Source organism: Ursus arctos, unplaced genomic scaffold (assembly GCF_023065955.2).
Source record: "Ursus arctos isolate Adak ecotype North America unplaced genomic scaffold, UrsArc2.0 scaffold_13, whole genome shotgun sequence".
NCBI classification, from domain to species: Eukaryota; Metazoa; Chordata; class Mammalia; order Carnivora; family Ursidae; genus Ursus; species Ursus arctos.
Genome location: NW_026622797.1, coordinates 50,602,942 through 50,615,570, shown reverse-complemented (window position 1 = coordinate 50,615,570; position 12,629 = coordinate 50,602,942). Strand labels below are relative to the sequence as shown.

The 12,629-nt window shown below is 49.0% G+C and overlaps 1 protein-coding gene across 1 annotated transcript in view; it reads left to right on the top strand.

Moving 5' to 3' along the window:
* The window catches only part of FOXO3 (forkhead box O3), a 124,105-nt gene continuing 111,476 nt past the window's right edge, over positions 1-12,629 (top strand). The window contains exons 1-2 of the mRNA XM_026511682.4: positions 1-126; positions 2,941-3,694. Of these exons, the coding sequence (XP_026367467.1) occupies positions 3,077-3,694 (618 nt within the window). The 5' untranslated portion in view covers positions 1-126; positions 2,941-3,076. The remainder of the gene's footprint in view (positions 127-2,940; positions 3,695-12,629) is intronic.

Genomic DNA, 12,629 nt, shown 5'->3' with positions numbered 1-12,629 from the left:
CCGAAGCCCCGAGTCCTGCTGCTCCAGGGCCCTAGCGTCCCCCCACTCTGCCAGGCACGCTCCGCAGGGTGCTCTCCAACTTTCCTCCCCGACACCGCCACAACGCGGCAGGACCCATCGCCCCAGGTCGGCTCCCCTTCTCTCCTCCCCTGTCTTCTCAAGTCCCCCTCCTTTGAACTCTTCCCTCAGCGCGCGAAGGATTGGCTTCTGGGTTGCCCTCTCTTTCTCCTCTCCTCCCTCCCTTCCTTTCTTCCTTAGAATTTTACTCGATTGTTTATTATTTGCTGGGGGGCGGGGGCGGGGGGCGGAGAGGGGTGTCTGGGGCCTGGAGACTGGTGGCCACGGCCAGTCAGCGCGCGGCGTGGTTTGACGAGTAGGCGGCTCAGCGAATGGGGACGCGGCGCAGAGCTCTCCGGTCACGCGCGTGTGGATACAATGACATCATCTGTTTGTACGCGTCGAACTAGCTTGGTGCAGGGGCGGGGCCGCACGTAAGTTGAGTGACGGGCCCTGCGCAAAGCCCGGAGCCTGGAGTCCGCTGGGTGGGCGGACTCCTGAGTACCCTGGGTTGGACCTTTTTGTGTATTGGGTTGTTGAGGAGCGAGCTCTAGATTCTGAGCTCTCTCCAGTGACTTAGGAGGATTTAAGAAAAAAGGGAGAAAAAAAGATATTTATGAACCAAAGTGAATAGACTTTTGGTGTGCGTGTCGCATGGAGTGCATTCTTAGTGCACAAACGAACAATTTAGGCACCGATAGGATAAGGACTTGAGAAGATGTTTCTCTAAACCTAAAGAAGTATCTTTTTAAAAAACTCAAAAATGCACAAGTAGCCATTCTGGAGTCATTTACAGGCTAGAAACAAATTATTTCCCATTCATAATTGTTCAAAATCTGCTCGTGCGTTTAGGAATGGGGGATAATTTGCATTTCTCCTGAGTTAGTTACACTTCTACCCTCATTTGCCACGAAATCCGTGAAAAGTGAAACAACACTGCGGCGAGCGTCCTAGGTAAGAGACTTTGCTGCAAACCTCTCGGTGCCTGATCAAATCTGAAGGCATCAGTTTATCGAAGTCCTGTAAGGCACCAACATCTTCGCTTGTCAGTATTTCCACGCCGTGGTAATCCTTGCGATCTGCGGTCAGCATCTTATCGCGGGTGTTATCTGGTGTCCGATTCTAACCGGGAACCGGACACCAGGGCCGGCCCAGAGCCTGGCGGACGGACGCGCCCGCCGGGGACCCCCGGTACCAGGCGCCCTGCCCGAGTCTGAGAGACCACGCGACTGCGCTCGTGGAACGTTTGGGGCTCTGCTCTCCGCCTCCCTCTTCTGCTAGGCCAGCGCCGCGCTTTGTTGTCGTTGAGGCCCTCGAGAGGGAGGAGGAGCCCGGCGGGGACGGCTGCGGGAGCCCGCCTAGTCCCGGCCCGCGGCGCGCTCCCTGACACCCACGCCCGCAGTCCCGCGGAGCCTGGCCGCGCAGGCGCGCGCGCGCGAGCCCACATATACACACACACGCACACGCACACACACGCACGCACACAGCACACCCGGGCCCGCCGCCCAGCCCTCCCTCTGGGCGGGGACCCGCCCGCCCGCCGTCAGCCTAGGTTGAGGCACCCTGCGTGTGTCTATAACTTTGTGCTGCTGCCGCGGCCGCCCTGCTCGTGGAAGGGAGGAGGAGGAATGTGGAAGGCGGCGGCGCGCAGGCTGACAGGCGTTTCCTCAGGCGGGCTGCGGCGGCGGCCGGAGCGCCTCTCCTTCGCCGAGGTTGCGCGCCCCCTCCTCGCCGTGCCCCGGGCCCGCGCGGAATTGTGCGTCCTCCCCCCACGTCCCTGAAGGGAAGGAACTGAGGTAGGCGCCGGAGCTGTGCAGCGGGGCGGTCGCCTTCCCGGTGACTCCGGATCTGCTTCCGAGCTGGGCCAGGCGCTTCCCTTTTCCCTCCCCGTGACTCGGTGTGCGCGCCCCCCTTCCCTCCCGTTAGTGTTTTTAAAGGACTTGAGTGAAGGGGTAAAACTGTCAAGATGGCAGCAGCGGGAGCAAGGAGGTGATGAACGTGCTGGTCCGGGTTTTCTGGCAGCCCGGGAGACTTGGCGCTTCCTGACCTGTTGGAAGATTTATGTTCCGACTTGCCCCCTCCCCCCGTGCTTTACTGGGAAGGGGGTGGTGGGTACAACGCCCGCGAGCAAATAAACCACACAAAACCCCAAAGTGGTCGTTCCTGCTTGGCTCGACCCTTTGCAAACACCCGCCGAGCTGCTTGCCCCTCTGCTTCCCGTCTTGTCTTTTTTCTGGAAGTGACAAGAGCCCGTCCGCGCTCGGACCCACGTTCGTCCTCCTGGCCCGCGGGCGAAGAGGGGAGAAGGTGGCTGCCCGCGCCGTCCCCGGACTCGGGCCCCCTCGGCGGGGAGAAGGGCGTACAAGGGGGCGCGGAGGCGGCAGGGCCGGGGACGAGGAGAAGAGCGGAAGACGCCACAGACTTTGGCTACGGCGCCGCGGGAAGCACTTGAGCGGGCCCGAGCGAAACATAAACAAACGCACGCCCGCTCGGGCTCCGACCGCGGCTCGGCTGCGCCAGCTTTGGCCGCTGCCCGCTTTAAAGGCGCGGCCCGTGCCCCTCCCCCCGCCCCCGCCCCTCCCCCTTCTTCCCCGCCCAGCCACCTAGCCCAGGAGAGACCTGCAGATCTGGCGGCCCCGGCGGCAGGGGGAGGGGGCTGCCCCGTGCGAGCCCGTCGATTCGCTCCTGACTCCCCCGCGGCCTGGCCAGGGGGCGGTGTCTGCTGCGCCAGGTTCGCGGGACGCAAGTCTCCAGGTCTGCCTGTTTCTGGGAGGCGGGCGCCGTGCGGCCGGGAAGCGGCGGCGACGGGCGCGGAGTCGCCGAGGACTGGGCTCCAGACCGGGATAACCAACTCTCCTTCTCTCTTCTCTCGTGCTTCCCCAGGCGGCGGCAGTAGCGGCAGCGGCTCTCGGGAGCCCGAGCCTTCGCGGCGCCCCCGTCCCTCCCCCGCCGCACCCCGCCCCGGCGCGAGAGGAGAGCGCGAGAGCCCGAGCCGCGGGCGGGCGGGCGGGCGGCGAAGATGGCAGAGGCACCGGCCTCTCCGGCCCCGCTCTCTCCGCTCGAAGTGGAGCTGGACCCGGAGTTCGAGCCCCAGAGCCGGCCGCGCTCCTGTACGTGGCCCCTGCAGAGGCCAGAGCTCCAGGGGAGCCCGGCCAAGCCCTCGGGGGAGACGGCCGCCGATTCTATGATCCCCGAAGAGGAGGACGATGAAGACGACGAGGACGGCAGCGGTAGGGCTGGCTCGGCCATGGCGATCGGCGGCGGCGGGAGCGGCACCCTGGGCTCCGGGCTGCTCCTTGAAGATTCGGCCCGGCTGCTGGCTCCCGGAGGGCAGGACTCCGGGTCCGGGCCAGCCCCCGCGGCGGGCGCGCTGAGCGGGGGGACGCAGACGCCGCTGCAGCCTCAGCAGCCACTGCCGCCGCCGCAGCCGGGGGCGGCTGGGGGCTCCGGGCAGCCGAGGAAATGCTCGTCGCGGCGGAACGCCTGGGGGAACCTGTCCTACGCCGACCTGATCACTCGCGCCATCGAGAGCTCGCCGGACAAACGGCTCACTCTGTCCCAGATCTACGAGTGGATGGTGCGCTGCGTGCCCTACTTCAAGGATAAGGGCGACAGCAACAGCTCTGCGGGGTGGAAGGTGCGTACCCACCTCGGGCGGGCGGCCGGACCCGCCGGGCCTCCTGCGCAGTGCGAGACGCGCCTTCGATTCATCGGAGCGCGCCTGCGGGCGCTGGGGAGAGGGGTTGGCATCTAGAGCCTCCGCTGTGAGGTTTCGGGGGATCTCTGTGACCCCCAGAGTAGGGGAACCTAGGGTCGGCCGCGGAGGGTGGGGCGGGGAAAGGAGGTTTCCGGGGAAGCCTCAGGGCATGGCCAGGTGAGGAGAGGGGGCAAGGGATACCGGCGAGGGAAGGACTGGCGGACAGGAGTGCATTTGCTGGATTCCTGGGACAGCACGGAGGAGGTAGGTCTGCGGCCAACTTCGAAGTAGAAATCACCGTAGTGGGGATGCGGGGAGGGCTCTGCGGATGGAATGAGAGGATGTGGGGGAGTGTTTGGGTCTCGGTGCCCAGAGGAGGGGTTGGATTTGTGGTTTCCAGTTGGTCACAGGAGTATGGTCGTTGTCACTAACTGGATGAAAACCCATGCGTCGAAGTTTCTGGCTTGTGGATGTTAGTTCCCACAGGCACACCGATCCCATTAGAAAAAGCAGTGGTTGTAAACCTTTTTCTGGCTGGCTGTCTTTCCTTGCCTGTGTTGACACCTTTATTCCTTAGAGATGTTTCTCCAGTAAACCTGCCGCGGAACTTGAGATGTTCTGAGCCCTGGAACGGGCCAGCCCTGCCACCTCAAGGCGGACTAGCCACACCTGCTGCTTCTGTTGAGGCCTGGACTCTGGCGCTGTTTGAGGCCGGGTCCAGGTGTGGAGGACTGAGGCCTGGAGCTTCACCTAGGCCTTTGGGAGGGAGGTGTGGTGTCAGGGCTGGGCCGTAATGGCTTCTACCTGTAAGTGAACCAGAAGAGAGGCTCTCTACTGTTCCTTTTCAGCCTCTTGGGGCACTGGACACGTGGTAGGGAGAGAGGTGTGGAAAGGCCTATGATGTAATGACTTCCTGCAGTTGGGCATCCAAACAGATTAACTCCTGTGCCCCTGCTGGGCTGCTGATACCCAGCTGCTTTGCTCTTCCTGGCACCTCATCCTCCTGGCCTCTTTCCCCAAGACATGAATGTGTCAGTACCAGGCAGAGGAGTCCTGTACAGTCGGAGATACATATGGCTTATCGGTTGCTTCTATTTGTTAGTTAGATTTTTTTTTTTTAATTAGGTAGTTCCTTCCTCATTCAGTCCTTTCCTTGAATGTCTTTGGGGAGCCCTGTATCTTCCTGGGTTCCAGTAGGTGTATACATTAAGAACAGTTTAATCTTGGTGGAGAACTGGAGCACTGGAGAGGAAATCTCTTTGTGAAAAAACTAAAGAATTTAGTATGTTGAGTTTTAATTTGCTTTAAAAAAAAAAAACCCTTGCAAACAAAGTATCTTTTTTAAAAAATTTTTTATGGCTGGTATTGGAGAGGATTTGTTGAGATACTTTAAAAGCAAAACGTATGCTTTGAAATTATTCCACATATCTGTCTCATTTCCTTTAACAAATGCTGACATTATGAATCTTACATTTGATTTAATTTTACAGCTTTGCAAAGGAATGCCAGTTGTGTGATATGAGGACCATTTCCAGAAAGCTTGAGAGTGAATTCCGTTTCAAAGCAGTGCTACTGTGATATCTTAAAACTAAGTTTCTAAGTGAATAGCAAGGGTTAATCTCAGGGTATAGTGTCAGGAAGGGGTGAGTTTCAGGATCTAAGAAAATGGATATAGGGGTTTGGAATATTTTTCAAATTTCTCAACTTGAAATTAGTCCTGTATATTTTGAGTTTGGTGCAGAGAATCTGCTAACTTTTAGCTTAAATAATTAATGTTGGAAGGGTTTTTACTTTTCCTTTGATTTTTAAGTTTACACAAGTAGTTTAATCCCACAAGTAACATCTCTAGTTATTGTAGTTAAAGATAGTAATGGTTTAATAGCATTTGATTTTTTTTTTTTTTTTAAAGATCTAGGTGAGAAAGTAGTATTACCAAAAGTAGCTATGAATTGTGATTCGGTTAATTATATTTTCATGTAGTTGCAGGACTTGCAATAGAGATTTTGGGCCTAGTCCTAAAATTTGTGGTTTTATGTCCTTAACCTTTTTTTTTTTGGTCTCGTGGTTTCTTTTTCCTTCTCTGCTATCTCATTTCTCTCTCTCTCTCTCTTTTTTTTTTTGGTTGAAGTATAGTCAACACACAATGTTAAATTAGTTTCCGTTTCATCTCTCTTTAAAACTTATGAAATACTGTAAATTGAAATTCAGGTCTTAATATGTCTAATACAGGACATAAAGTAAAATATTTATATATTTTATGTAAATAGAATTATTTTTGCTTTAAGATTTTACATTAGTTCTATTTCTGAGTATCACATGATAGCTAATCCTTGAAGACTATGGGGATATAATTTAAAGAGTTTTTGTAAGATGATCTTCATCAAAAGATGCACCCATGCAGGAACTTCCAAATCTTTGATGATGGAGAAAGCCCTTTGAAACTGGGGCTGGTTTCATATTCCGATTATGACTAATAGCCAACCTTTTTTTGTGCTTGTGGTTTAGTGGGGGTGGAAGAAGAGGGAAAAGGGAGAGGTCAGGAGCTAATTGTGACCCATTTCCATGCGTCCAAGTTTCAGGAGTCGATTCCTATCATGATTAGTCATTTTGAGAGCGTGCGTGTGCATTTAAACCACACTGCTTTCATTCTGAGTTATGCATTAGGGTTTTTAACTTCTAAAAATGTCTAGAATTCAGGTTAACCTCTCTTAGTCCTGTGAGCACATAGGTACAGTATGCAGGGTTTAGGCCTTACTTTTGTGGCTTTTTGGGCTATTGCATTATGAGATCCTGTCACCAGAATTATCACCCTAAAATTAGAGAATAAAAGAATTAGGAAAGAGGCCTTGGAGATCAGGATTAGGACTAGTGGTTTGAAGCGCTGGTTGCATATTTGGATCACCGTGGGAGCTTTTAAAAACTAACAATACGTGGAGAATCGGTTTTAATTGGGTGGGTCTGGGGCTTAGCATTGGTGTTTATTTTATTTTTTTAAGTTTCTCAGGTGATTCTGATGTACAGCCAGGATGAGGTTTGCTGAGATAGTTCAACTCCTTTATTTTATAGGTGAAGAACCTGGTTCTTAAGGACTTCTCTAAGATGACGCAGCTAGTTAGAGAAGTAATTAGCTGTAGTTCTGGAGATCTTTAAATTGACCATTTTTTTGAGGGTTTTTTACTAAGTAACAAGTAGTCTTACATAAGTAGAAGATGCTTTCCTGAAAAGCATATTTGCCTCTCAGTTTAAAAATGTCTTGGTTATTAGTTCAGCATCAGAAAGACAGATGAATATTGATGGAGGTTGATTGAGTTTGTCCCATTTGTATAGCATTCACTGTCTATCAGTACAGGTACTTAGGAACTGTGAAGTGATGAAGGTGGCAGAAAAGATAGCCTTTTAACAAAAGAAGGAAGTTCTTGGTTCACTTAGGTTTGTAAGATACATATTGTGCCAGAGAGAAAGGTGTTGGCTATTTCACAGGTTCCCTTACCTCAGGCATTAAAGTAGAAATGAATAATCAGTTGTGGTTAAGAGGGGAAAAGGTTACATTTCCTTTAATTCGGATTAAGCTTACTTGCACTGCACCACCCCTAATTAAACTGCTATGTTCTCTTGGTTCCTCCTGTTGTGGGACAGACCTCTAGGATTCCAGGGTTTACCTGTTAAGGCCTATTTATCGCTATTCATGTCCTCACACCCACACACCTGCTTTTCACAGGGGATTAGGATATGATTACATTAGGCAGCCATGAGTTTCTGTGCTGTTTCTCACAATTTCACAAATGTAGGATCTTGTGCGTATGACGACTTCTCCTGCTGTGGAGGATAATTCTGCAAACGACGACGTCTTCTTTCATGTGAGATGTGTGCTCTTGCAGCTTCTCCCCAGGGTAAAAAGATGAGGGCCCACCTGCCACATGATGCTTGTTGATGTTCTCGTTCTTTAGATTAATGCATCCAGTTCCTTCCCAGCATACTGTATTAAGAAAATATTATTTTATCTGCAACTTTCATGTTTAAAAATATGTTCTTAAAATTTCAGAATGACAAAGTTGTGATAATTCCACGTTGGCTTGTAATTTTGGCCTCAGTCACCTTTTGGAGTAACTCACCAAAGGGCCGGTTCTGGTCGTGTGTGAGGAATACGTCTTCTGCTTGGCCCATGTTGCCAAAATGCTGTTTTGTAATTTCCTTTGGCAGTACTCTTTGTCAGTGATTCTCAACGAATATACTTCCTCTTCCTACAGCAGCAGTACACTAGGGGGACTGTTTTTCCTCTTTTTCAAAGCTGTGTCATCGACGTATGAAGTGAAGAAATTGGCCCTTTTAAACTTTGATCTGTGAGCCCTATGTAGCAGAGAGACTCTTTAAAAAAGAAGCTAAGTGTTTGTTTTGATATGTTTATCTCCTTCTTAGAAAATGAAATGAAACTATGCAGGCTTATTTTTAGGAGATTTTAGGAGGGTTCTATTTTAAGAGAATGACACCATAGAAGAACATCTTGTAGTTAACTTTTTAATACGTGTGATTCTTACTTAAAACCTGCAAGGTACTTTTATTTGGAAAATTAATGAAGAGTCCTTGTCCCACTGAAAAGTCATTTATTTGGTCTGGAAAAAGTTTAGCAAACACCGTCCATCCAAAGATCTTCATAAAAATGCAAAGGTAAGACTGTTTCAGTCTGTGTGCTCTGGCAGGGTACCCTGCTTACCGTACCATTGCTTATCAGATTAGATTCCCAGGGCTAGAGAGAATATGGAATTTATTTTGTTTTCCTATCTTACCCATCTTGCCTGTGGGGAACAGACTCGATCCTATTCTCGACTCCTCATTTTTCTCCTGACCTTTTCCTGTATCACAAGTCCTGAAGAGCCACTTTGGCTTTTTGCTGTTATGAAAGGAGCTCAGAATGACATATATAGGTGGGTTTTTATCTCTGTATCCCTGTATCTCTGTAGTTTAGATACATGTGGATTAGGGTCAGTGGACATTATAGCTGGTGTACAGTAAGTGACTACAGATTAGAAAGAGAAAACCTTTTTACTTATTTTCATGACATGCCATTTTATTCATCAAATACTTATGAGAGGCGTACCGTTCACAGGGCATTCTGCTGGGTCTCAGGGATATAGTAGTAGCACGAGGCAGAGGAGGTCCCCGTTCACAGGCTTTAGGTTCTGTTGGAGGAAGAAAACAGAAAATAAACGTGCAAATCTGTTCTGTGAACTTGTCATTGTCTTTGCCTTTTTTCACGTCTGTACTTCTGCTTTCCTCGATACTTCAGCCCTCTGTGGAGAAGTTATTGGCAAAAGGCAAAGTTGATGTTGAACTCTGGCTTGGAGCTGGTGTTTAATTCTCTGCAGATCATTTTCAGCTTGCTTTGGAGATGCGGGGCCACTCTAGCATGGCTCCTGTAGTTTGGGTTTGTTTGGGAGAAGCTGGGGCTTTTCCGGGCCATCTGGATTAGAGCACACCTGTGGTCCTAGCCTGATCTGGGGTCTCCAGTTCTGTTTTGTGGGGCCTGGTGATAGGACTGGCCTCCGTCTGGAGTGGAGGTGGAGCCTTGATACAGCTGACTCATCCACATTGCTTCTTGCTTCAAATTTAGAACGAAAAGAGGTTTTAGAGATCATCTAACTACTTCATTTTACAGGTGAGGAAGCAGGACAAGAGCATGTGAGTGACTGGCTCAGGAGCCTACAGCCAGCAGAGATGGAGCTAAGAGTGTGTCCGCGCGAGCCTTGGGCAACAGTGTTCTGTACTGTCTGCTGTTAACCATTGTGGTTTCACAGCTGTTCGTGTCAGTGCCTCCATTTCTGCAAACTCTTACTTCATTTGCTCGCCTCTGCTTCCCCTCCTCCCTCCTTAGGCTGGCTCATGCTAGAGAAGCTGCGTTGCTTTTTTAGCATTCCCCATCAGTGTTCTCAGCTCACCTTGCTGAAAAAGCCATCTGTCTTAAGCCCACCACACCCTACCATGCCCAGCCCTGACTCCCACCTATTTCTTTTGTCATTTTTCTGTGACTCCTGTATATTCCCAAGGACAGGGTAAGAGCCTCCAAAACATGGAATGTGTCTACCAGACAAAAACATTTCTGATACTTGGAGCTGTTCTTGGAATCATTATGTCCTTAGCCCATAAAGATAGCCTTGTTCTGGGACTCTGACACTGAAAGGAGATGATGTGATTTGGGACTAAGGTGACATCATGTGTACAGTCTCTTGGATACTTACAGCTATGAAGTCTTGGACCTCCTAGCATTAACGTTGATGGGATATAGTGTAATCATGAAAGGATTCTCTGCTGTCCAACGCATTTCTTGCAGGTCTTGTTTCCTAGTGTTAGCAGTCCCTGAAAACTTCATTAGTGCCAGTCACTACTCATCATAGAAACTGAGAAAAACCTCGATCTAGGAATGACTTCATTTAGAGAAAGTTGAAATCAAGTCTGTTTTCCGTGTGTGTACCCCACTGATGCTGCATCAGTATGCCCTGTCTAAAAATAGTCACCATAGGATTGTTCGGCCTAAAGTTCACTTATGCGCTTCTTACAGGAGCAGAGCTGTTGTGTAAAACTAAGTTGTCCATGATGTTCTGCATTTGGAGACAGAAGTCCCAGATATAAAACTTGAAGTTTTATTTCCATGGATTGGAAAATAGAAGTCACATATGAAGAAGGAAGAGACGGCAAGCACTCTCTGAGATGGATCTTTTCAAAGCCAGTCTGTAGCTCTTCCGAGTTAAGAGTTTTCTTAATAGGTGGTTAGGCTGTGATTATGATAGAAGACCCCAATTCTGATGGCGTCATTACTGACAGACTCAGTATCTTTTTTTTTTTTTTTTTAAGATTTTATTTATTTATTTGACAGAGAGACAGCCAGCGAGAGAGGGAACACAAGCAGGGGGAGTGAGAGAGGAAGAAGCAGGCTCATAGCAGAGGAGCCCGATGTGGGGCACGATCCCAGAAAGCCGGGATCACGCCCTGAGCCGAAGGCAGACGCTTAACCGCTGTGCCACCCAGGCGCCCCCAGACTCAGTATCTTTAACGGTTTTATTCTTAACCGAACAACCTTCATTTCTTAGTGTCATGATTTCCCCAGTTGGAAAAAGAAGTACGGTAGCAGGCATCCATATTGTGATGTATCACTCCTTCTTGATAAAACACAAGTGTATGATTGGTGCATGTTTCAAGCTGGGCTTTTCCAGAGAGTGTGTCTTTCACTTTCTACTCAGACTTTTTTTTTTTTTTTTTTTTTTTTTAGATTTTAATCTTGGGACTTTTCCTTTGCAGTTTGTCAGTTACTATTATGGGATAACATTAAGTGAAATGGACTAACTTCCCCTATGGGCTCTGGTCCTTGCAGTAATTTGCTACTCTAGTGATTGCCTATGATGAAGAAGGCAGGTTATCTTCTAGGGGCTCACCATGCCTGGGTGTCCACATGCACCGTAGTCCTCCAGTGGAGAGGTGCGCACAGAGCAAGGAAGAGTTCTGGCACACTTGTAGGGGGCAAGGCCGGTGCAAGAAGGAACTTCCTCTGCAAACAAATGGAATGCATTAGCTTTCCTTTGGAGTAAACCTATAATCCAACAGAGATGGCTTTGCAGTTTTTAGTAGTTGTTTGGAATTTCTTATTTCTTAAAAGACCTTTGCGCGCGCACGTGTGTGTGTGTTGAGGGAGAATCCACATCATATCTTTCATTGTGTTTTAGATGTCTAGTGAAATTAATAACTTGTCTCCTGAAGCCATTGATAATTTACTTTAAATTCAGAGCCAGCAGAGGGAGTACACAAGTCTTTAAGCTCATCTCAAGTATTTTTTTCCCCAGAAAGCTGAAATAATACCTTGATTAAAATAAAAAGAACTGTGATATTATAGTGCTTTCCTGTAGGTTTATATCCTTATTAGAAAAGGATAATTTGGGGAGGGGGCTGTTAAAAACCTAAGGTAATTTTTTTTTTAAAGGAAACCTTGGTCTTCTGAGACTCATGGTCTATTTTCCATCCCCAAACAGTTAAATGAAAGTACTTTTTACTGAAAAATATCCTTCCCTGTCTTTCATCTTTTTTGCTGTTCCATTCCTGATGATATGTACGAGTGTTTATACCTAATACCAGATTTTTCAGAGTATGTCAATTGTCTGGGCCAGTGGAATGTTGTTTTTTAGTGCTATTTTGAATGGGACTCTGTGTGTGTGTGTGTGTGTGTGTGTGAGAGAGAGAGAGAGAGAGAAGATTTTATTTGAGAGAGAGCACACACGTGTGAGTTTGGGGGACAGAGGGAGAGAATCTTTCAAGCAGACTCCCCGCTGTGGGTGGAGCCCATCTTGGGGCTCCATCCCGAGACCCATGAGATCATGACCTTAGCCGAAACCAAGAGTTGGTTGCCCAGCTGACTGAGCCACCCAGGCGCCCTTGAATGGGACTTCTGATATTTTCCAAGACTTCAGTTTCCCACAGGTGAGAGAAAGGCAAAAGGTACATTATCTCTAATTCAGATTGGAAGTAATCCGCTGGTGAATTTGAATTTGAATTTTGAATTTTGAATATAACTTTGAATTTTTTTTTATATTTCTGTAATGCTGTGATTTATCATCTCCTTTCACTTTGCCTCATATTTTGGTGGTAGTGGTTTATTTTTTAAAAGATTTATTTATTTATTTGAGAGAGGGTGAGAGAGCTTGTGTGTGCCCGTGTGCCTGCACGTGGTGATGGGGAGGGGCAAAGGGAGAGGGAGAGAGAAACCGAAGCAGACTCCATGGGGATTGAGAAGTCCCATCTCACGACTGGGAGATCAGGACCTCAGCCCATACCGAGTCGGAAGCTTAACCAACTCGGCCACCCAGGCGCCCCATTGTGGTGGTTTATTTTAATT